General features: G+C 49.1%; 2 protein-coding genes across 4 annotated transcripts in view; one reads left to right on the plus strand and one right to left on the minus strand.

The window, feature by feature from the left end:
* The window catches only part of LOC106751036 (dystrotelin-like), a 113,171-nt gene that overhangs the window by 58,403 nt on the left and 30,944 nt on the right, over window positions 1-23,824 (minus strand). Inside the window, exons 3-4 of one of the 2 annotated variants that reach the window (XM_014631783.1) lie at window positions 22,922-23,029; window positions 22,799-22,856 (exon numbers count right to left, since the gene is read on the minus strand). The gene's annotated coding sequence lies outside the window, so the exon portion shown is untranslated. Of the gene's footprint in view, window positions 1-22,798; window positions 23,030-23,824 lie in introns of both variants that reach the window. The other variant, XM_014631782.1, reaches the window with a different exon arrangement.
* The window catches only part of LOC106751035 (storkhead-box protein 2), an 89,034-nt gene that overhangs the window by 36,244 nt on the left and 28,966 nt on the right, over window positions 1-23,824 (plus strand). For both annotated transcript variants that reach the window (XM_014631779.1, XM_014631780.1), the window contains exons 2-3: window positions 10,613-10,866; window positions 19,672-19,867. In XM_014631779.1, coding sequence (XP_014487265.1) covers window positions 10,666-10,866; window positions 19,672-19,867 — 397 coding nt within the window. In that variant the 5' untranslated portion in view covers window positions 10,613-10,665. The remainder of the gene's footprint in view (window positions 1-10,612; window positions 10,867-19,671; window positions 19,868-23,824) is intronic.

Raw genomic sequence — 23,824 nt, forward strand, 5'->3', positions numbered from 1 at the left:
ATTTATACGATCGATTAATTTGATCCTAACATTAATACAGTCTCACATCCCCCGTCGGGCTCTCTCGGGACGGGCTGACGGGGCTCCCGGTGACACGTACGGCGTATGTAAACGCGAATCCTGAGAATCCTGAGAATCCATCTCCGTGATGATACATGTGCGTGCACACGCGCGCCGATATAATAACCCACGTGCCAACAATTAGCTATGCATCGCCGGCGCGTCATTGGTTTCCCTTATACGTAGGAAAAGAAGCGCGATGGGAAACGACGGAGCCTAATGACGGCCGTGCAAACGCACCTCTGCCATTAATAATGGCACTCCGAGTTCTCCGTCCTCGCATGATCTTCAATTCGTCGAAAGATCGCGCGCGCTTTCTCTCTCTCTCTCCTCTCGGTTGTCCGCGCCGGTCGTTCTCGCGAAAATACGTACTCCCTCGCGGCGCACATTATTGCGCTCGGTGGCGGATAATGGAGGCGATACGATTCGAGTGTTCCTTTCCGGGCGTCGTGACGTGCCTCGCCGCCTCGGGTTTCCGGTAGTCCCAGGCGAAGTAATTGTTTCGCGCCTTGGGGTATCGGGTGTCTACCGGGTACGGCCGCTTCTTCGGGAGATTCGACGGAGAGTAACGAGTTTCCGTGACGATACCTCCGGTCGCGAATTATTACCGGCGAAATTACGACTCCATTCCCGTGCTCCCGCTTTCTCTCTCTCTCTCTCCCGTGTTTAAATTAATTAACGGACGCCCACGGCGATATATGAGAGGTCTGAGTTAAATTATTGAATTAGTTGCCGGTTAATTATTAGGCAAACATCAACATCGCCGCTGGAAGTTGTTTTTCGGAGCCGTTTGAACGAGAGCGCAAACGCAATGTCCGTGTGTTATTAGCGAGCGGAAACCCTCGTAGTTGGGGTAAACGCGCGGCTCATTCGGCGGGTGTCCACGTTAGACATTTCTCGGCAACGCATCGGCGCGCCTAATTTCGCGCTCGATGTGATACATGCGCAGCGACGTGATCGATATGTTATTAAAACGGCAGGAAAGCGCGCGCGCGAGACTCGCGCTCCAGCAGCGTTCGCGTGAAAGTTTCCGCGGGCCGATGTTTCGCAATTACGGTGCCGGGCTCTATCGCGGACGAATTAACCGTCTTATCTATTACAACGGGCGGCGTTAACTGTTGCCCTGAATTACGTTACGACACGAACCATACGCGGTCGTTCGCCCGCGCGCATATACGTTAAGCCGCACGCACGCGATCCTATCTCGCGATGTGTGTAACATCGCGCCGATCGGGAGAGCTTTGCAACGCCGTGTGGATAAATCGATGAAATACTTCAGCACTCTTTTTCTCGCGCCGCGAACACGTTAACGTGCGTAGAGAGACTTAATTAATAATTGGGATCGGTTCGACGTGGAAGAGAGACTTCCCGCGTACGTTTAAGAACTCGGACGAATCCGTGAACGCGTGCGACGACGACACTGTCGAATACATTATTCTCTCACATAAATTTATCCGCACCAGCGCTCTCGGCCCCTCCATGTCCTTCTTTGATTATCAGGTAGATCCAACCAAACTCATTTCTCAGCGTACGCCAAATACGACATACGGTTGAATGCATGCACCTACATGTATATGTATTTTTGCTACGGGGCGGATAAACAGTGATTTGCATTGAATCTTTCACCGGCTGAAAACAATGAAGCCTAAGACAAAAGAGCCGAGTGGGAATGTTTCCATTAAAAATTAGCGAATATTCCTTGATTATCGGTGCGATACTATTTTACCGATTCAACCCGAGTCGAAATTTCAATCCTACATTAAATCTATTTAGCTCATCGCACTAAGATTTCAAGTGGAGAAAACGGAAATAACTTTCTATCTGTAGCATTAAAGGCGCATTAATAATGTTGCTCTGATGCTGTAAAGGGAATTTAAATCTCCCATGGGGAAATTTTAAATTCTACATTAAGCCTTCGAGTGGAGAAATGAATAACTTTCCATTTGTAGCATCAAAGGGGCCACAATGGAAGACCTTTGAAAGCTCAATGTATTACTAAACAGACTCAATATAGAACCGAAATTTCGACTCGGGAATCATTTTCGCTGATTCGACTCGACGCTTTTGAAGCAGCGTAACGACGTGTGCACGCATACGGTATCGAGGAAACGGGAACGCACCGTTTTCTTCCTTTCAACATATCCGCCATACGCGGAACGCTGCCCCCTTCCGGGGGTGCGAAGGCGGCAACTTTTCTTTTCAGTGTCAGGGAGTTTTCACGGCGCGCTGCGCGCTCGTCTCACGTTTCACGCGGCGCCGGCGGATGATTCTATTAACGGGGCTATTATCGCGATCCAGACGCGGCTATTATTCACGGGGATTCTTTGACCGCGGAAAATTACGCCATATTCCCGCCAAGGACTCCGGCCGTCCTTACGTCCGGTGTAATTTATCCCGCCAGGTTGAACCACCTTCGTCTCGCGGCGCGAACCGGTAGTCACACTCGAGCGCGGTTGACATCCTTTGGTCGCGCGCGTATCCTTGTGTAGAGAGACCTCTCTCGCTCTCTCGTGTTTCTCGCTCGCCACGCTCGTTAGCACGTTACGAAACCTGATTTTCCACAGTGATATTTTCCGAGAGCGCGCGGTGGAATCGCCGGCGAAAAAGTGCCCGGCATTACCATTCGATCGCGCTCGCTCGTACGACGGTTATTTATTAACTGGCAACGCCACTCGATACTCGCTGCTCTCCGCCCCGCGCCTCCGCCGCCGATAAACATTTATTTAAAACTGGAAACGCGCGCCCGAGAGCCGCTGTTTCAGAAAATAAGATGCCCCGCAAGTATCGCGTTTCCGGCTCAGCGACAAACGCGACCATAAAACCCCGCTTCATCGAATTCGGAAGGCCGATAAAATCGAACGACCGCGCGCGCGGAGAACGTTTCTCACTCTCACTCTCTCTCTCTCTCTCTTTCTCGCGGCTGTGGAAAAATCGTACCACCGATAACAGTCGGATCTGCGCGATCCACGAGAGATACCATTGGCTTTAATTGCGCCCGACCATTAATTGAACGTATTAATAACTCAACTTTCGCGACCGCGTGTTCCCGGAAGATTGCACACGAGCGACATTCGAAGGAATCAGCCGGCGCGCTTGAAAACTTTCTAGCGCGCGTGTCGGCGATCTAGGATAACGGCGAATTCCCCGTATACTTGGATATCAAAACGAAAACGATCTACGACGCTCTCCCACGTGCTCCTTGTTCCGGGGTGCGTGCCGCTCTCGCGTGGGAGAACCGCCGGAACGGTAGTCCGCGTGTGAGAGGGAATCGTTTGACTCGCTCGTCGTCGTCGTCGGTATCGATTCTCTCTCTCTCTCTCTCTCTCTCTTCGACTCGATCCCGTGACTCGGGCCGGGGCCGACTGATACTGAGGCGGCCTTTCTCTCCCCGTCGTTATTTCAATAATCTTCACGTACGACGCATTATCCGCGCGCTCGCAATTGACATCCTTCAAGCGCCGGCCGCGTGGTTTACCGTTGCTCGTTATTACGAGGGAGAACCGTCGAGGGGTACATCGGTGACCCCCCGCCTTCTTTCGCGGCTGCATCTCTCGCGGGGAGGTCGCGCAAAACGCGCCTCGAACGTCCGTCCGCGATTTTTCCATCCTCCTCCGCGTCGCTTTTCCACGTCGCCGAGTCCCGGAGGTGGAGGCGTGAGAACCGGGTCTCCGGGATACGCCGCTGATACCTCCTCGCCGGTGTATCCTCTCGACGCTTGACCTCCTCTCTCACGGGTGATCCTATGAGACGCCACCACGACGGAGGAAGTCCAGTCGTTCGCTGCCTCGAGGTTTCGTTCGCGGAGGTACTCGGATGCCGATTAGAGAGTCGACTTCGCGAAACTGCGCGGTTAACTCTCGCTACAGTGGTCATGCGGCTGACAAGTGTCGTCCGGGTGCGTTGAAGCGCATTTTTTGATAAACCATCAACAAGCATCTATATCTTGCGCATCCATCGTTTACTTGTCGTTTACATGATCGTTATTTCCACATAAATAAATATTAACTTTCTAAACCGATTTGTTTATCGAGAACATCAATTTAAAACGGAGAGCACGTGTTATTCCCGCGTCCGTTCGCGTTGCATTTAGATACGCGAGCACTCCCGAGTTAAAACAGGGAATGAAACGCTGATCTAGATGACTTTTATCGTTGCCATAAAAACGCATCGTAAATTATTGCGTTATTTGTCGTCGTTTACGTCGCGCGCCTCGCCATCGGTTGGCGTATCGAGTTACAAAATAGACGCGTTCCACGTGTACCAACCGACTGACCGACCGACCGACGGTATGCAATAATCCCGCGCATATAATGCTAATGCGACAGGTCGCCCGATCGAACTCCCTGCGTAACGCTAATTAAGCCCAGTCCGGAGGATACAATTATGTGATTCTTAAATGGAAACTTGGCGTGTGGTAACTCGGCGTCTCTCTCGGATCTCTTGATATCCTATTACGCCGAACTGTGTCGGTCGCGCGAGGCGAGAGTCACGCAACTTTTTTTCTAAGCAGAAAATCATCGAGAGGTGGGTCGTCGACAGCGCGGCGGCTCGGCTCAGTGAATTTCTACCTTTTCACCGGGCTTCGCAAGCCGCTCTTCTCGTATCGCGGCGCGATCGCGCTTCCTCTCGCCGTGTAACAATATTTTTTCCCCTCCCCCCTCTCTTCCCCACCGATTTTTCAGATAGAACGATAATGACAGTAATTTCCCGATAAGTTGTCATATGTATCGAGAGGAGACTCTCTCGGATATTAATGACGAGCCTTCATAACGTCAAAAAGATGACGGCCGATCGAAACTTTCTATTTGCATTTTCATCGTTGGTATAAGAATTTATCATACTTCGAGGACCTCCGCCGGGGCCCGACGTAGCCGGTGTAGCCATTGATAACCCGCTCGTCTCGTTTAAAGTCTCAATGGACACCTCCGGCGAGATAGACGGCGGCGCGGACGGAGATTTGTCTTTATTTGGACTTCCATTAGGCCGAGACGTTGTTTGATCGTTCCCGTTACACGTTTTACGAGAATGGCCCGAGAAGTACTTTCTAAGGCACTCGACGGGGTCCGGCTGGTCTACGGCGAGAAGGTCGACGATACATCAAAGGATCGCAACGAGCGCGCATGCGGTGTCTCACGCGAAGAATGAATTTGCTCATCGGATATGAAAGTTTGTTTTCTTAACAACCCCCCACGGCCCGGCTTCGAACGTGGCATAACGTGGCCGGACGGCGAGGGAAAGAAGACGGGAGTAAAAAATTTTCGGAGAAAGACGCCGGAGATTTATCGGCGAGATTTCGCGCTTCGACAAATTGTCGGACAAGTCGCCTAGCAGGAAATTAATGACGCGGCCGTTTCAGAAAGAGCCGGATAATAATGCAGCGTGTAACTCGTTCCGATGTATATACATATTTCTGATAAAAGAAATATAAGATATCTGCCGTGTATATATATATATATATATATATATATATATATATAGGAAATCTTGCACGCGAGTACAGGTAAATGCTTCACACGCACACACATGGAGAAACGCGATTTGAAACGGGACAGGATCGTATTATCTTCGACGGTCAATGTGTTCGCATGGCTATCCTTAAGCTGGATATACACCGAGCGAACGAACAAGGGAGAAGGCAACATAGAATGAACAGCGAATACGTACCTTCGTTGTTACAATTTGGAAAGCCTATACACGCCATGACGAATCTGAGCTAAACGTTTCAGGTCGATTTGCCCATAAGGTGGTTCACCAAGAAAGCGTTTCATGCGCGTTCAGACGCGAATATATTGTATATTTATTGCTCGTTAAGATTATTATCATTATTATTATAATCATCATATACCAGTAAAATAGTAGAGTAGTAAAACAGTACTATTTGTAATCGTTGTTGCGCTTGAGGGGATCCATTCCAAAGCACGGAATAAATAACATTCTCTTTCTCTTTCTCTCTCGTTCACTGTCCGCTCGGTGTCTACCCAGCTTTAGAAGTGCGATCCGCGCCGATCCCACCTGCAGCACGCGGCGTTACGAGAGGGGCGCGCAATTATCAAGTTACGGTACCCGCCGTTTCGCGCGATCTGTACATTTCCGTGAACGTGTTAATCTCCCGGGGAATTAGTCCGTCTCTCAAGGCGATCCCGATCGGAGGATCGATGGCCGTTGGGAGGAACAGCCGCGTTAACGCGGGTCTTCTCGCGCTCTTCTATTTCCGACTGCGTCGTCCCGTTCTCGCGTCGAGCGGCCCGAGCGGCTCCGCAGTGATTACTATAATTACGATTATAATAGACGAGATCGGAGAATCCAGGTCGCTCGTGACTGCGCGCGCTACGCCGAGGAATCAGAAGGGGAGACATTCCACTTTCCAGCGAGGCGGTAGCGAGGAAACCGGAGAAAAGCCGTCGCCGCGCGGACAGGGAAATTAACCGCGAGAGCGCTAATTAATGCGCCGGGTCCCACGCGATTCGATTGCCGCTCGCCGCCGCGTTCAGGTTCAGGGATGCGAGCGTGCAGCGACGAGACGAGCACAATCGGCGGACATTAATGAGCACCGCCGTCATCGTCGTAATGCGAACGCGCGCGATCCGACGACTACCTCGACGAGTGAGTGAGTGAGTGAGTGAGTCATGCGACAGGAAGTCCTTTTTCCGCGATGCACGGTCGAACACCTTCCGCTCCGCGAACTGGTACAAGGTGAAATCGAGCTCCGGCCCGGCGTATAAGCGGCAGAAGAAGAAGGCTTTCGCGATCGATCGATCTCGCGAGACGCTCGAGATGATCCTTCCTAAAGTCGTTATAAGAGTTCGGACACCATATGTCTGATTTCTGATTGGCTCCGCCGTTTTTCGAGTTCCCTCCCAGTCCAGGACGTGTCAAAGGCTGCTTCCCAGCAACAATCGACGCAGGTCTAATTGTATCATTTATTAGAGAAAACATTTGTTCTTTTGGCGAAGTGTCGTTCAATCGATTCTAGACCCAACGTTTCGCGCATTACAGCCGTGATTACTTCCGGTTTATAGACCGAACATAGACACAGCGACGGTGTCCAGACTCTTATAGAGACTTTGCCTCTCCCTGTCCGTCCATCCCCGCGAATTTCGTCCGCTTTTCGAGCGATCTCTTTCTCCCGGGTCGGCTTGTGAGGAGCGAATGGTTCCTTCTCGCCAGATAGCAGATAGTATAAACTATTTGCCAAGTACGCGATGAGAAAATTGCCCCATTGTGACCGGTGGGAATAAGATCGCCCGATAGCGGGGCGAGGGGTAGCGGATAAAAGTGCGGCAGACAGTCGCGTTCGTAGAACGGATGGCACGATAGACAACACCGAACACGGGAAAGATTAGATCCTGTTAAATCTTATTCTCTCTCCTCTGCGTATCCGCGCGCGGAATCTCCCTTTTTCCTCGATATTATACCCGCGGGGTATCATCAGCGCGACGCGATCGCGTGAGAGAGGTCGCCATTTCGCAGGGGGTATTATTCAATGTCGTCTATTACCACGCACGGCGCGCCGAGTGTGCCACAACTACCCAATTATCCTTCGATTAAAAAATAATGCGATAGTTGCGGTACACGGCCGTGTCCCGTACGCTCGTTACGCATCACAAAGTATCTTATCTGCATTATCGGACATTTATCGACGTCAGGAAATTAACTTTGGCTTCCATTAACCATGCGGGACTTTCCGATAAAACGGTATACGCCCCCCGTCCGGTCCCTCGCTCTATCGCGAAACCAACCTCTCCGAGAGCGCGAAACGATATTAGCCCACCGACCAAACTTAGATGACGATCAATTTTTTCGCACTAATCCGATCCTATCGACGCGAGGAGATATTTCTTTTCATCTACGTAGGAATAATACGGGTATGTGCGTGCGTACGCGCGTGTGTATGCGTGCGTTATTATTAGAGTTACCCGTAATATCCGTGTTTTATCGGTTTATCTGGGAAATAAACTCGTCTGAAAGGTGTGCATTCCCGCCGTGTTTCGCGGCTCGATACGGCTCGTTGCCGAGGCGGGTGCGGACTTCATTTACCACGTCTCTTCCTTGTATCGAATATGCCGCATTTGGCCGCCCAAGACGTCTGGCAATTAAGGTCAGACTTGAATTCGCGCACACCGACCGAATCGATGAGGCAATCTTGCCCCGCTGGCTTGGCGCCAGAAAACTGCGACAGCGCATGGTGAGGACCGACGGCCGTGTCCTGTCGTTTCTTATTATCCGACGCCTCGTCTCTCGCGGGCGGGCGGACAGCCACGTGGATTTTCACGAGCAAGGGCGTTTCGCCCTTCGCACCCCGGTTAAATCAATTAGACGCACGACGTAGGAGGCGTTGATACAATATAGGAAGACGTGACGTTGCCTTCTGGCATTCAGGAGATGAAGAACGAGGGCGTTCACAGGATTTCTCAACTCGAGAATCCGCCCATGATAGGAGTCTGATCAAGTCGCTGTGGCCACCACAGGGTTTGAGTTAAAACCGGAAGTTCACGGTCATAATGCGCGAAATGTTCAAATGCTATTAAAACTAACTAAAATACTTGTTCCTGACGATTTGGTAATGATTTTTCTTACACAAAGGAAATGTTGCAGTAAAAATTACCACCGAACTTTGCAATGCTGGACCATATAGGAATTATGGCTGAAATTATGATGTGTGTTGTAATCATAATTCCGAGCATTACAAAATTTTATGGTAATTTTTAACCATAATATTTTCTCCGTGTATGTTAGCGCAAATGTGACAGATACTTCCTTCCGACAAGATATTATAAGACTAATAAAACCTACACATATGTCAAAAAATTGTACTGATTTGCGCAAATATAATTATGCATTTATCCATTTTTTTAAAAATATATTAATAATTATAATATGAAACGTACAAACTCATTTTTTTTAACACACTTCGTAAACTTCGTAGACTTCGTAAATGGCAAATCTTTGCTTGTATTGTCACTCAACTGCTAATTGATAACTTTGACGTCATCCCAGCCGGAAGCTTACCCAAACATGGTGGAGCCAATCAGCAATCAGACATACGTTCAGACTCTTATTATAGAAATTCTGTTCTCAACTGTCGCCAATAACAATCGACAGCAAATTTCACGTGAATCTTTGAACATTGAGATTTTCGAGAACACGTGACACGTATTTTCTTGTAAAATAAAATATATGAGAAACATAACACGCTCGTAAAATATAACAATACGACATAATAATAATGTACGCAGTATAATGATATTGCAAAATTAATTTGTTGGGTTAAATCGTATTGGCGTATAGACGAACGTCGTGGGAAACTGGCGTCTGGCCGAGTTTCGGGGGATGACGGGAAAACGAATAAAAATTCGCGATAAAGCGAGAACCACTGATCCTGGAGAGGAGAATATCCTACGAGCCGGGTTTCCTGCAACGCACGGTCAATAAAGCAGCTGTACGCGTCACGGACGCGCGTGTGGAGGCACCGCGGAGTCTCTCACGTCGTCTGTAACTTTCGTGAACTTGTATAATAGTGCGATGAACTCGCCGCTTTATCTCTCTCCATGGTACGGCGATAAGAATAATTGGACGTAAGACGGCACGAGAGGGGCGGAGGTCTCCGTTGCGTAAAATTGCAGGTCATTCGCGCAGTCCTCCGCTATCGAGCGTATCTACAGTTTTGGGTTACGTAACGTATAAAATCGCCGTCAAGACGTCTTCTCGCGTAATTTTATGGACGAAACGGATCGTCGCCGGCAGCCTTCTTTAAATTTTAATGTTTCTCGTCAGCGGACTTCGATGCAATTAACTCGATTGTTTATTTCTTATTTTCGTTGACTCGTTGTGCAAGCTACACCAGCCTGTCGGATAGGATTAATCTGAAGTTTATTGAGATTAATATTTGTTACTTATTCGATAATTATACGGTGTGATATAATTATTCGTTCTATCGATCTAATTTATCCGCATCCTGCAATTATGCGTGTGTAAACTTCTAATAATCGACTATCCTCATGATGAAATTAGCCACTTATGTAATACAACTGAAATTTAGTTACCGGATCTCGTTTTTAGCTGTGAGAGCTAAAAACTAGATGCAGGGGCAAAATGAATTAGCTGAATTAATTAAATTTCAGTTTGCGTTATATAGACAGCTAATTTTCACTAGAGTTGTTAATCTCCGATCATTTTTAAGCTACGGAGTTTTAACAGAATTCAAAGCTGCGAAGGAAATTCGGTACTTTCGAATTTTGGTGAAACGAAGCTTCGAAGAGTATAATCCATAGACATTATATAGTTTGAAAATTTTATAATTCTCCAATGTTTCGAAGTTTCGGAGATTCGATATTTTCGAAATTCGAATAATGAATACCGAAGCCTCGGATCTTCGGAGATTCGAAATTTGAATGTCAGAGCTTTCGGAAGAAAACACTAGTCCTCATTTTTACCCGTGGTATCTAATTTTTAACCGTGATAGCCTAATTTTTAGCTGTGGGAACTCATTCTTTCTCTCGCACGATTTTCACACAAATAGCTCAGTGCGTGTCTCTCTTTTCCCGTGTCACAGATCTCGTGATGCCACCGCCGTATCACCGACTTCGTTAGCGGCGGGCCCTCGCAATGGCCTCGATCTTGGGAGATGGAACAGGCCCAGGTGGCCCCGGGCCCTCCAGATGCCTCTTGCTGCTGCAGAGGTCCTTGGCGATTCAGTTGACCAGGGGCCCGCCACCTCATATCACGAATACCGGCCAACGGGAGAGTCCGAAGGAGCATCCGGCCGATGAGATGTGGATGTACGATAAGGGTTACAATCTGTTTCAGGTGAGTAGACACGTCGTCGTCGCGTTGTCTCGTATCCCGTTTCAACTTTCCTAGCCGTTGTCGGAACTACTCTATCTTTCGCCGGCAACAAACAACGCGCGCGCGTTTGACGTTTCCGCGAGCAACGTCGCGTGCTTCTTTCGCTCGGAAGATCGTCGGCGCCGGAAAAGTTTCGTGGAAGCGAACGTCGGAGGTAGAAAGAGAAAGAGAGAGAGAGAGAGTCGCGACGTCCGTCGACTCCGCTCCGTCGACGCTCCGTTGCTCGCTTTGTTCCTTCCACTTCGCCGACGCGCCGGTCCTTTACGGTAAAGCGGACGTTGATTGCCCGCACCGTTACGCCACAATGAGACAATGTGAATTACGAGCAATTTCGCAAAAGTAAGCATAATCGAGGAACGCCGGGTTAAACGGCGGAAGCTCGTTCTCGCGGCGGCGTCATCCGGCCCTTCGACAGTAAATTTCTCGTTTTACGTCCAGAATTCCTGCCACGGATGGGGCGAAACGAGATGCCCGCCGCGGACGACCACGGCGGCGCCGCGCGCCTCGTAATCCACCGGCGTCTCGGACTTATCGCCTCTTCAATGCGTAACATGTAAACGTTGAATATTCAACGGCGCGGCGCGTCGTCGTCTCGTCTGGAAAATCGTATTAATCCCACTGCCGACTCACGGCCGCGCTCACGAGAGCGAATTTTATCCGAGACACGAGATGCTAGCTTCCCACGTAACGCGATGAAAACGAGATCGAAAAAGGGAAGGGAGATCGACGAGGAATAAGAGGTAGATCGGGGATTAGGCGGGTGAGGAAACGAAGCTGGTACGTGACTGTTCGCAATAACGAAGTGCTCTCACTTTTCAACGAGTACGCACTCGACGGAGGAGCATCCTTGCGGAAAAGTCAACGAGCGGGCCTCTCGTTTTCAGAGTTAATAAGGAACGCCGATGCCGTGACAAAGCGAGGGTACTGAATCGTTGAATATGCAACAATAGCTTCTTTTCGGGTTCTTAACTCACCACCCACTCGGCGACTATCTCGCGAAAGCAACATCGTCATGATCTTTCGATCCCACACAGTACAGATGTAAAAATCGAAGAAATTTGAATTTTTCTTTTATTTGAATGTATAACGCAAGTATTCTTGGCACGCGTTTCCTCGCTTCTGACGTCATCTCAAACAAGGACTCTTAATGAAAGAAATGTATCGGTATTTTCGCTAAGGGCCGACCTGCCTCAAATGCAAACGACTCATTCGCGAAAGAAAGAGCCGGAGAACCGAGGACACCCTGTATATACGTAGAAGTAGGAAATCGCGCTGAGCGTTCGTACGAGAAGAGATACGATCTCGAGGTCGTAGAGTGAATTAGATCGACGTCCTATAATTGTTAAGTCAATTAGACGTTACTGCAGAAACCGTCCGTGTGTTCTATCGGTATTGTAGTTCCGCGTGGATTCGCACCATATATACTGACCGCTTCATCGGTGTCTGCGGATAATAATCGATCGGCGTAGATACGATCGCTTTTCAAAGGAACGATCGTCATAAAGGCTTGTGTAGCGCAGACCGCATCGATACCATGATACCATGTACGCGCGCGCGCTCGCTTGGTTTCGAACGTTACGTCCGAACTTTGTATTCGTGCGGTTAATTTTATCTAAAGAGCACACACGCTGCGTTAAAATATTCGCCATTCGTTGTAAGCCGTCAAGATATACTTAAATTAGTAAAAACATTTCATTTAAGAGGCTGAGAAACAGGTAATTACGTCTACTTAATTCTAGCATTTTTCTTTTTCGCACACGAGTTGATCGAAATTGCAACGTTCGCGCGAATTATTCCTTGCGGTTACCGGAGACGTCCGATTCGTCTCGTTGAGGAAAGCAAGAATGACGAAGGGACGACAATGCGGACTCGTTACCGCGAGAATCTCGCGTTACTAAATAACAGGGCATTGTTCGGTACGGCCGTCGATCCGCGAAGTTGTTTACATGATTCATCGGGGCAGGGGGGGGGGGGCTTTTCAGGTGCAGGCCGTATTCGAGAGTAGACGCTTTACGCTTCCTCGACGACTCTCGCGCACTGCCGCCGTGCGCGCTCGTTGTGACGTTTTTAAATCACTGTTATTACGATACACCGATCGCGTTTCGCCTCGGGGATGGTCGACGCAGCGATCTGGCGGACACTTTCCATCCGCGTGGCGATTTCCGTCACGAGCGCGGCGAGCTGCGCCGCGCCGCAAAAAGCACGGCGATGGTTCGCCGTCGTGCTGCTACTCGGCGGCGACTGTGTAACCGCACTCTGTGTGTGTGTTGTGTGTACCAGTTTGTCACATTCGCTCTTTTACATCACGTTCGCGCGGGTCGACGGTTCATTGCAAAAATATCCGACTGATTAGCGCGTGGATATTAACTCTTCTCGCGTGATATAGTAAGAGTAACTCTCATTAATTTTCTCGATTTTTCATATCTTCATTCTTTCACTTTTAACATATGTTAATTTTTCGGAGAACGAGTGAAAAAATTGTATATCGAAAATGCGGATAAGCGACGGCGGCTGTCGCGAACGATGCGTCTCAGGTGCATAAATCGTAATCTGAAAAGGAGATCGGAGAGCGAGAGGAGGTTTCGCTCGGTTACGATCTATCGCGAATATCGTCGGAGCGTAATAGCCACTCGGCGGAGACCGAGCAACGGCACCCAGAACGTAACTAGTGCACGGCACTTACGAACAGAACAATAAAGTCAAGTGCGTATCGTTCGAGCGGGTCGGACGGTGTCGGTTGGCGAGGGTTCGGCCAAGGTTCAGCTACCTCTCGGCTTCTCCGTTCATCGACGTTTTCATCGGCGGCGCGTCGTCTCGCTCGCGCAGCAAGCTGGATCCTCCTCGGCGTCGTCGTCTACGTCTTCGTAGTCGTCATTCTCGTCGCTGTCAACTTCGTAAATCAGCGCCGCGCAGCGTATATCGCGGCCCGGCTCGACTTTTATCTCCCGCCCAAGAGAACTCGTTTATCCGCGGGATGCCGTCCGCCTCGAAACGGCTTCTCGCGCGATCGTCTATTTGCTCGCCGATTTAATTGCGAAAACGCTCGCGCAGGAAGGGGTGCCCTTTTCTGTGTCTACCTTGACTGCCGCAGCCCTTACTGCTCGCAGCATGTAACGAAAATAAAACACAGAAGCTAATTCCGTGGAAATAATATCAATTTCAGAGTAATTATTAAGAGAGATAATAACATCAATAATATTATCGTCGTTTCTAAAAAAGAAATATTTGTCCCAGTGTGATATAATAATTCTTTTCTCTTCTTTACAAGGATTCCATTCTACTCGCGAGATCTCCGTTTTACGCCTCCGACTCGGTTCTGCTGGCGAGGAGGAAGCGTTTCCCGGAGGTCGTCGATTCGTGACGCGGTTTCTTTTTCCCGAAGGGTGCCCCGATATCGATTCGCAAGCGAGACTGCACGACGGTCGACGCCTATGTGCGCCGACTATATAACTACACCCAGTTAGAGAGATCCCCGCGTCTCCTGCGCGCAGAGCGTACTCTCGCGTGCGAGAGCGCACTCGCGATATTAGCATATAAATTATGTTATCGTGATTTATGCTCGCAGTCTGCGTGCCCACACGGGCTATAGGGGGTTGATGATTAAAATTCGAGACGACCGGCGAGAACGCCTTGACGCCTGTCATCCGGTAATAGCTGATAAATAGATCAATTTCGCAACGGCCTTCGGGGACTGGACGTCGCGCGAGACTTTTTCGCGAAAAAAAAAAAAAGAAAGAAAAACAAGACGAACGAAAGCCGCTAAGACTGCGTATTGCGACGAAGCAGAGCGAGCAGACGAGCGGGGTCATGTCAATCCATTAGTGCTCTTCGTTAAAATACAGCGAAGCCCCGGAGTTTAACCGGCAATTTCAATCGTCGACAAACGCCGTGTAACGCTCGGGTTAAACGTTATTCGCGAATGTTAATGCAATAGACCCCTGATAGGCCGGCGAAACGGAGGCTCGGTGCAATAATATCGCGGCGAATGGCAGCAATAACTTTCTGGCATACGTATTTCGTTCGAGTCCGTTAACCGCTCACGTTCCGCGCGCGGCAGCGCGTCTCGGTTAGGGCTTTAAAAGGATAAGCGTACGCGAGCGTGCGCGCGGGCACGCAGCGCGAGTATATTGCATAATAATTAACGGCCAGCCAACGACCGTACAACACCCTATAGACCGTGTATTGCCGCAAGTTCATTGCCGGCACGGAAATCGCAATATGTACGTTACGTGCGCAGCGCGCACCGATTAGCGATAGAAGCCTCTCGGCTCTGTTACTTTCTACACCTAGCCGCGATTTATTCTCTCGCCACCTCCTCAGCTTCGCCGAAAGTCCGCGAGCAAACACACACACACACACGGGTTCGTTTGATCCCGATCGTTAAAAGTCCGCGGACGAAGAAGAAGCGGCCCCGAGAAACTAGCTAGCTTCTTTCGTCGTTCATCTCGCGCCGTTCGCATCGTAAATCGGTGGGCCGAAAAAGCGCAATCTCCGAGCCGTCTCCTCCTCCGGTCCGGCACTATCTCTCATCGTGATCCCGCTGCTTTCCAAATATTCACCCTCGACGGGGAATATCCCGTCGCCGATTCTCTACGTTTCGCTATTCCCCCGAGTAATCGATATCTGTAGGTTATAATCTTCTCGGGCAGTTAGGGGCCACAAGGTTGAGGAGAGATACGAGATAATCGCCGGGATATCTTGTCGTTTCCTCGGTGTCGTCGAATTTATTCAATACACCCGGGACCGTTATTACGAGGAGACCTAACGATCAGGCTGAAGTTTTATTACGAGATCTCATGTAGTTTCTTCCTTCCTTTTTTTCTCTGGGATTACCTCTTCGCGTTGTAGCTATTGTACGGGATTAATACGCAACGTTCGCTGTTCGTGGATTACGTGAGATCACGCGAATTTATGAAGCGCCATTCCCGAGCGGAGATAACGTTATCGAACGTGGGGCACGACGTACGAGCCGCGATACGGTAACGTCAATTTGTATTTAGCGACGGTAGTATCAAAGCTCGCTTTTTTTTCGCACAGTTAGCTGGCGCGCCGCTGGGATACAGGAGACATGGTGGCTGGTTCAGCACTAATTATGGTTAACTCAGAACTGTCGCACTCTCACGGTTAGAGTCCTCCCATGGACAATATAAGAGCGTCTACTTTATCAGCATATCCTGTCGCCCACCCCACACGCATTCCACGACGCAACACGATATTTTTTCACGTCCGCACCGACTTTCTTGCTTATGCGGAGCGACGTCGACATTATTCTGACGAGAAACGCGACGTATGTTTGGGACATAACGTATATGAGTTACTTTTACATACGATGCATGCGTAATTAACCTTTCGAACGCACTATGGGTCAGGTAGACCCGGTGAATTGTGTTTGAAGAATTTTTCAATGACTTAAAATTTCACTTTCTATGAACGCATGATCAAACATTAAAGTAAAAAAAAAAGTTACCCTTTATTCTAAGATTGTCAACCTCTCTTTCCTTTCACAATTTTTCAGATATGGAATATAGGATATCAACATGACCCTATTTGCGATGCGAACGACTTTTCAGAAGTGTACGGTCGAAGTATCAAAAAAGGATGGAATTTTTAGTCGAACGCAGATCGGACATTTTCTCGATTGTACGGAATAAATTCCGTAGATTATACTTTCGACTTTGTTGTTACAATGCCATTCGACATTAAGGACGTTTCCGTATAATCTAGCCGGTTACGAAAGAGACGATTAAGACGGACAAAATTTTCTTAAAATTGCGAAAGTGGCGCTTTTCTCCGTTTACCGTGTTCAACCGGGCGGAAAAAACGAAGCGTCAAGTAATTCGATTGTGGAAGGTGTCTCGATCGCGGGAGAAAGAGACCGGGGAAGGTAAGTACGATCTCGTGAAATCGATCGTGTCCGCTCGGTTGATTCGACACCGTGCTCCCACGTGCTGCCGCGCGCGCGCTCTCGAGGAAGCAGCTTGACGTAATCGAAAAGTTTCACCTGCTGAAAATCGCAGTCTGTCCGGGCGATTTAATAAACCGGTGCTGCGCGCTGCACCTTTATTATAATCTCTTCCTCGACGGATCGTCGAAAATCTGCGTTCCGTTTCGCAATCGCGCCGCTTGCGAAAGTCGAGTTGTCGTTCGCGCCGTTGTAATAAGCCGAAACGAAAGAATTCCATTGTGATCGAAGGCGCGCTCGTGACGTTAAGTAATATCATCGCGACGTGCGATTCGCGGCGATGTCGGCGGCGGATCGCCCTCAACGCGAAAGTATGCGATTGAATCTGGAAATCACGGAGCGCGGTCGCTTGCGCAATACCGAGCAACGAAACAGCGATCACGCAAAAGATGATGTGCGCGGCGTTACCGCCCGCATAGAACATTTCTTTGGATCCGAATACACACGGGAAAATACACGCTGCATTCAAGTGAACATTATCCTCGTTTCAGATATTCCGAAGTTCGTATATACCCATGAATATATCTCATAAGTTCATCCGTTGACCACAAATATATGAGTTAAAACAAGAATTTAGTAAAAAAATTATTAATATTAAAGCAAAAATTTAGTAGAGAAATTATTCAGCTAATTACAGCTAAATAGTTTTTGTCACTGTCATTTCAATGCAAAAAATAAATAAATAGAAAAATTAAAATTCCAAAAGGATGCAATTATAATGAGAAATTTCTTGACAAGTGCATTCGGTCAAACTGTCGCTCGACTCTGGCAATGACAGCCACACGCGGCACGAAGCAAGCCGCAGCGCGCATAGCTAATCGGCATCGCAGAAAATAGGCTTCGTTCCACGTTTGGGATAAGTATGGGGCTCCTAATTGGTATCATAATGAGACAATCTGTCTTGAGATAAATTTGAGTACTCTAATTGGAATCTGCGCTGTATCTGGGAAGATCAGGAGAGATTTCTACGCGGGCGCGATCGCAAAAGTTTCACGGACGGATCGTTTCACAGCAGGTCGAGTGCACGCGCGAACACCGGAGAGCGGAGTACGCTAATACATCCTATCGGCGACGGGATGCGGAACGCGCAGCCTTGGCGAGGGTGGACGGTTTGCGCTGCACCGTTGCACAGGCACAAAACGAGCCTGGCCGTTCTCGCGAATCAGATCGATCGCGGACGTGTAATTTGCAGCGGCACGGAGGTTCCGTCATTTGGTAGTAACTCTGCCGCCTGCCGTTGCCGCTACACGGACTTCCAGATGGTGAAAGTCCGGGATCCTACGCTCTTACCCTGCGCTAGATGCAAAATCATCATCTTATGCGCGCGCGCTCGCGGCGCGCATTGTGTTCTTTACGTGGGATTAAATTAAACTCCGTGCCTCGACGTTTCTGTCGCCGTCGTTTCCTCGTTTGGTCGAAATCGCGGGGATCGACGCCACTGCGAGATTCTAACGATCGCGTTGTACATTATCCTACAATACATTGTTCCACCCACACCACGGCGATTGTTGCAGATCGGCGAAATTTAATCATCCATTCGATTCCACGATATAGATGTTTTTTTTTTTTTCGCAATAAGATATGCCTCTCGTGTCGAAGACGGTTGCCGATCAAGCTGTGAAGCGCAACGCGCGGATGCAATAAATTAACATTCTCACGCCGAGAAAATCCGATGATGTATGATCGGATAATCCGATTAAAAAGTAATAAATGGATCTATCCGATCAAGCTTTTATCTGATGAAAATTACAACGGATGTACAAAGGGCGACTAATTTTCCGATCGGGTTTTATTAAATATATAATAAATTTATCGAATACTTCGTTGGATAAAGGTATCCATCCACTCGAACGGATAATAAAAGTAACGATCGAATACATCATTTTCAATCGGTTTATCCGATGGAAATTTTTCTCAGCCCATGAAGAATCTCTCTCTGTGTATACACATATGTAGTCGCTGTTCGCGATAGGAAAGCACCGTAACACTTTTCGTCTATCCGGGGAATGATCGCACGACCGTATGCGCAGCGACTTGCAATAAATCAGCACGGCTCGTGCCGATCGATTCCGGCACTCCGCACTAATTTCATGATTTAGCCGGACGCGAAGTGGGCAGGATGCAGGATCAGGGAAAAATCCCGAAGGGCGGCTCGTTTATGAGCATTGTCCGGGGCTCTCGACCCTATCACGGCTCATTCTGCGAAGCGAAACTACGACGGGGATTCTACGAAGCGCCCGGAGCTGGTAGGGGCTGCTTCGCCCCGGGTTATGACGAGGGTGAAACGCCATACGGTCCCCGTGGAGATAAACACTTAGCGACCGCGCTATATTTTAGGGGATAACTCGCGGCCTTCTGCCTGCGCGACGTGTAACGGCTTTCTTTATTGGTAATGCGGAATGCATGCGAGGAGTGTGCGAATGACAGTTATTACGCAGTTACAGGATTTTGCGGACGCGATATTTTTCTGTTGTAAACCTTCCTGGTCCGCGGGAAAAGAAAGCGTATGGGATTTTCGAGAACGAATGAATGGAAATGAAGCGGTAGAAATATCTCGAATCGAGTGATCAGAAACAGGGAAATGAATTCTTTTATTTTAACCCTCCGCTATCTATATTACTGCGCTCAATTTTAATCTTCAAGTTTCTGTTTCAAACTGTTTATAAGAATTGATACTTCATGACTTCTTATTTTTCACCAGAAATCTTTTTCCCTGCGTAGAGATCGACTGCGTAATTATTCGAATAAATGTTGCCGCGTTGCGAAAACGTGGGTGGTAATCGTTACTTTTTTATTTGTTGCAGAGCTTCTTGGAAGCGAATTCCAAGTGCTGGTGGAACGCGGCTCTGGTGGACGCGACTCGGCAGCTCAGGTACAAGGGCCACGTGTCACCGGGCGTGCTGATGGTTAGCGGACCGCCCTGCGCCCTCGAGGTCTTGAGGGCGGCATGGGCGCGAAACGTTTTACGACCACCCGCCGACCACTCGATCACCTGTCTCGGTATGTACCGTCGAATTAACCCTTTCGCTGCCCGAGGGCCGATTTCGTACCCGGCTGCCTCGTAGTCGGCGATTGCACACGCGTGTGCACACACCGCGCCACCGGCCAGAATCAAAGTAGTTTTATTCAAACGGATTCCGAGTCGCGCGCAAGATAATCGAAGAGTTTAATTAGAGATAAAGCGATCGTGAAAGTGAAAGTGAAAGCGCCGATATTTTACAACAGCGGCTTCTTACGAGAGGGAGGAGAGAGAGGGAGAAAGATAATCCTGCGTGATCCTGGTTCCGCGCTCGAATTCCGATGCCAATGGGACGCTTTATGCGCGAAAATGACGTACGAGCTTAATTTCGCGCGATCATCTCTCTTTCTCTCCTTATCGCTCCTTTTTGCCTATAGTCGCGAGGTGCCGAGGCGCGTGCGAATACTGAGGCAACCTGTCTCGGTCGAGACAAGCCCGGGGATACCCAGCGCATTCCTGGATTACACCAGCTCCTATTCTTTATCCGCGTGCGAGACCTCCACTTATCGCCACTTATCGCCACTATTCGACATTAACACGCGCAACTTGATTTTTTTCCGATCTACGAAAAGATACGCAAGGTACAAGGTGGGATCTGATAATTCCTCGCACGGTCGGAAGGAACCGCAAATTATCCGGATTATCCTAGACTCGACTCGAGAGCTACAGCGATAAATCGGCCTTCAGAAGCCGACGGTTTGCGGACAAAACGCCCGGATAACGGAAAGTGTCCGACCTGGGTGCGTTGCTCTCCTTATCCGCGCATCTCCCGTAACTCACGCCTGTCGTCGGTGTGCCGCGAACCGCGGAAATAGCTTCGCCTTCGTCTCACGCGGCTTATCGGCTAGCTCGTGCATTCGTACGCCCCCTTGCCCCCCCCCCCCCGCTCCCTCACGGTTTCCTTACATACAGTACTGTCGTCCCACCCCCTTCGTCCTTACACCAGCCTTTTCGGCCCGGTCGGTCGGTCGGTGTCCCCGCCGTCTGTTTCCACCTCCGCCGTTTCTTCCCGATCTTATTGCTCCCTTTATGCCCCTCGCGCTCGTATCTATATACGCCTACGCTCGACTATCTCGCATACCGGGCTTATGCTAATGCACGCGCGCGGATACGCAACGGCGTAGGAGCCCGTCTCGTTATTACGGCTGGCCGTAATAGCGAAAACGCTCTCGCGAAAACGAAAGAATATTTATGCGCGCGATAAAGAAACCCCGCGCGAACTCTATCCGGATGGGAAAGCGACCGGCGCGAATAAAAGTCGCTGTCTCACGGGACTCGTCACTTGTCTTTAAAGATTTAGAGAGAGAGAGAGAGAGAGAGAGGGGGTGCGCGTAGAGATACAGAATATATAGAAGATATACAGAAGCTAATAGACCCCTCCTTCATGATATAACATAATTATCAAATGATCTCTACAGTCAATTATATTTCTATTTTCACGAAATATTTGCGAAAAAAATATTGGAATAACCATTTCACTTGGATCAAGAGAATATTACTTGAACGTTAGCACTTCTTTTTTCACTGTAGATATCGTATTGCTATATGATATCGACGACGACGCGCGAACGCAACGCGCACGAGGTAACGTCAGAATGTTAAATCGCGACGTTTCCTAATTAGATAACGAACGTCGCTGATCAAGCGCGTCGCGGGCGCGGTTTAATTGTGGTAAATTACGCGGCGGGGATAATAAAGTGATTTTATTAAACCCGGCTCGCTACCGACGACGATGTGGCGATGCCAGTTGGCGAGCTTTCCGGTTCGTGCCTCCGTGTAAAACGAGCTTGGTTAACATTCCGCTATTTGCCGATCGCTCTCCTCGCCCGGCCGGCGCGGCATAATACGCGTCTTATATGCGCGTCTCTATGCGCGTGCAGTAATGCGGGCTTCGCGCTGCCACATAATTGGTCTGTCGTCGTCTACCTCGCGGAGATGGCCGGTTGCTTATCCGACCTCTTTATTTCTCACGTCGTTTCCCCCTCCCCCCTTCACTCGCGACAACGGCGAAATCCGCGGCGCGTCGCATGATTTTCCAGTTAGCGGCGTGTCGGTGACTTTCCTGAAACGCGTCGACGTGGCGCAACGTGACTGCGCTCAATGCGTGTCGCGGTGTGTGCGATGCGTATTGCGCGACGGCTCATTAACAAGAAAATCACGCACGCCCCGTCGTCTTTTTAATTTGCACGGCGGTTTCGCGGAGACGCGCGCCTGTGTCGAAGACGCGGACCTGAGATAAGTTGTACGTACACACGCAGCCCTCGGCTGGGGGTAAACACGAAACCTCGCGTTTTTTTTCTAAAGCGCAGGCCCGGGTTCGCTTCTTCCATTTATGGTTCGTATTGGCGGGCGAGACGAATGAGGAGGGAAGGAGGGGCCGACTTGAAATTGCGCGACCGTTTCGCGAAGCTTTCCTCGTGATGCGGGTAGGGAGTGGCTCGAGGTGCTTATTCGAAAAAAAAAAAATGATCGGCGCAACGCGCTCCACATAGGAACGGCCCGATTGGTACGCGAGTCGCATGCCGGTATCCTGCATCCTCGCGTCGATGGGCGCAGCGAAAGGGACGGCGCGCGCGTCTGGAATGCCGACCTTCCCTCTCGCCTCCGTCCCTAACTGAAATCCATACGGTGCGCTCTCTCACGGGGTGATAAATCGGCCTACGGTGTACGACAGTAGCGGCATTCCAGGCCGATCGATTAAGTCGGTTACCTCGATGGAGACGCGTGCCCGATAGTGGCGCGGGTTCCTTTTCCTCCGCAATTTCCATTTCGCGACTCCTTCCTTCGCGTTCTCCTCCGTACAATTCGTTCAATTCCTCCCCCCAGCGATTCGCTTTTCTTTCCGCGCGACGAAGATCAGCGCGACTTATAATTAATAAGAGGAACGCTCCGCGAGCTGATTCGGCACTCACCATGTCGCGTCGAAGTCCACCGGTGTCTCTGTCACCTCGATTGCTCCGCTAACGCGTCCTAGATAGCGAAATATCCAAAATCGGGACACAAGGCGTCTTAAAGAAGTCTTAAAGATATCTTACGTCTCGATTTTGGATGTTGTGTCTGGACGTGCTCCGCGTCCGGAACTTTCAACTTCCAGTTCTCTCTGTGCGCCGTTCTACATCGTTCCACGTCTGCATTTCACTTCACTGTAACATTCACCACGTGATACATTTTAATGACGTCGGACGAAACCGGAATTTACGAATTTATTTATCTCTAGTATAGATAACGATACGGTTACGATAAATATCGATAACTGGGTCGCACATTCGCGGCCCGCGAACCGTGCGTGAGAAATTACGAATGGTAAACCGAGCGTGTTGTTTCGACAAAGTCGCGCAGACAGTGAAGAAAAAAATATCCCTCTCGCGAATTCTAATTTTGAAGTTTACAATGATCAATACATGGAATTCTCGACGAGAATTTTATCTGATTATTTAATCGTGTCGCGTCGTGAAGTGCATTTTATGAAAGTATCTCTGTTTGCGATTACTTAATTTGCCGGAAAGCGTAGCGATATCAACGGTATCGCGATTCAATAATTAGAATGAGACTTTTTATGCTTGTTAGTGAATTACGACTATTTCGTATGATTTATAACATCCTAAAAACCGGGATAAAATAATTTTATCGCAACCTGAACTCGGTCTGGCAGTAATGCGAACGGGAATTGCGCAATAAATTGTGTGTATATCTCTGTGTATGTGCATGTTATGTAGTTATCCATGTGTTATTATTATTATTATTATACTTTGTGCGCACAAAGTGTTTAATGGTGAAATGCTGATGTTTACCTGTTTCTGACATCTAACGCACTAGCTTGTTTAAAATGCGAGTCGCGGACGCTAATGCGGGCCAGATCAATGTATCAAGGAGATAAGGAGCTCGAATGGAACGAACGGGGGATTCGTAGGACGTGCCGGAACGGACGGGGCTGGGAA

This window comes from Dinoponera quadriceps, unplaced genomic scaffold (genome assembly GCF_001313825.1).
Source record: "Dinoponera quadriceps isolate SergipeBrazil2010 unplaced genomic scaffold, ASM131382v1 scaffold6073, whole genome shotgun sequence".
NCBI lineage: Eukaryota > Metazoa > Arthropoda > Insecta > Hymenoptera > Formicidae > Dinoponera > Dinoponera quadriceps.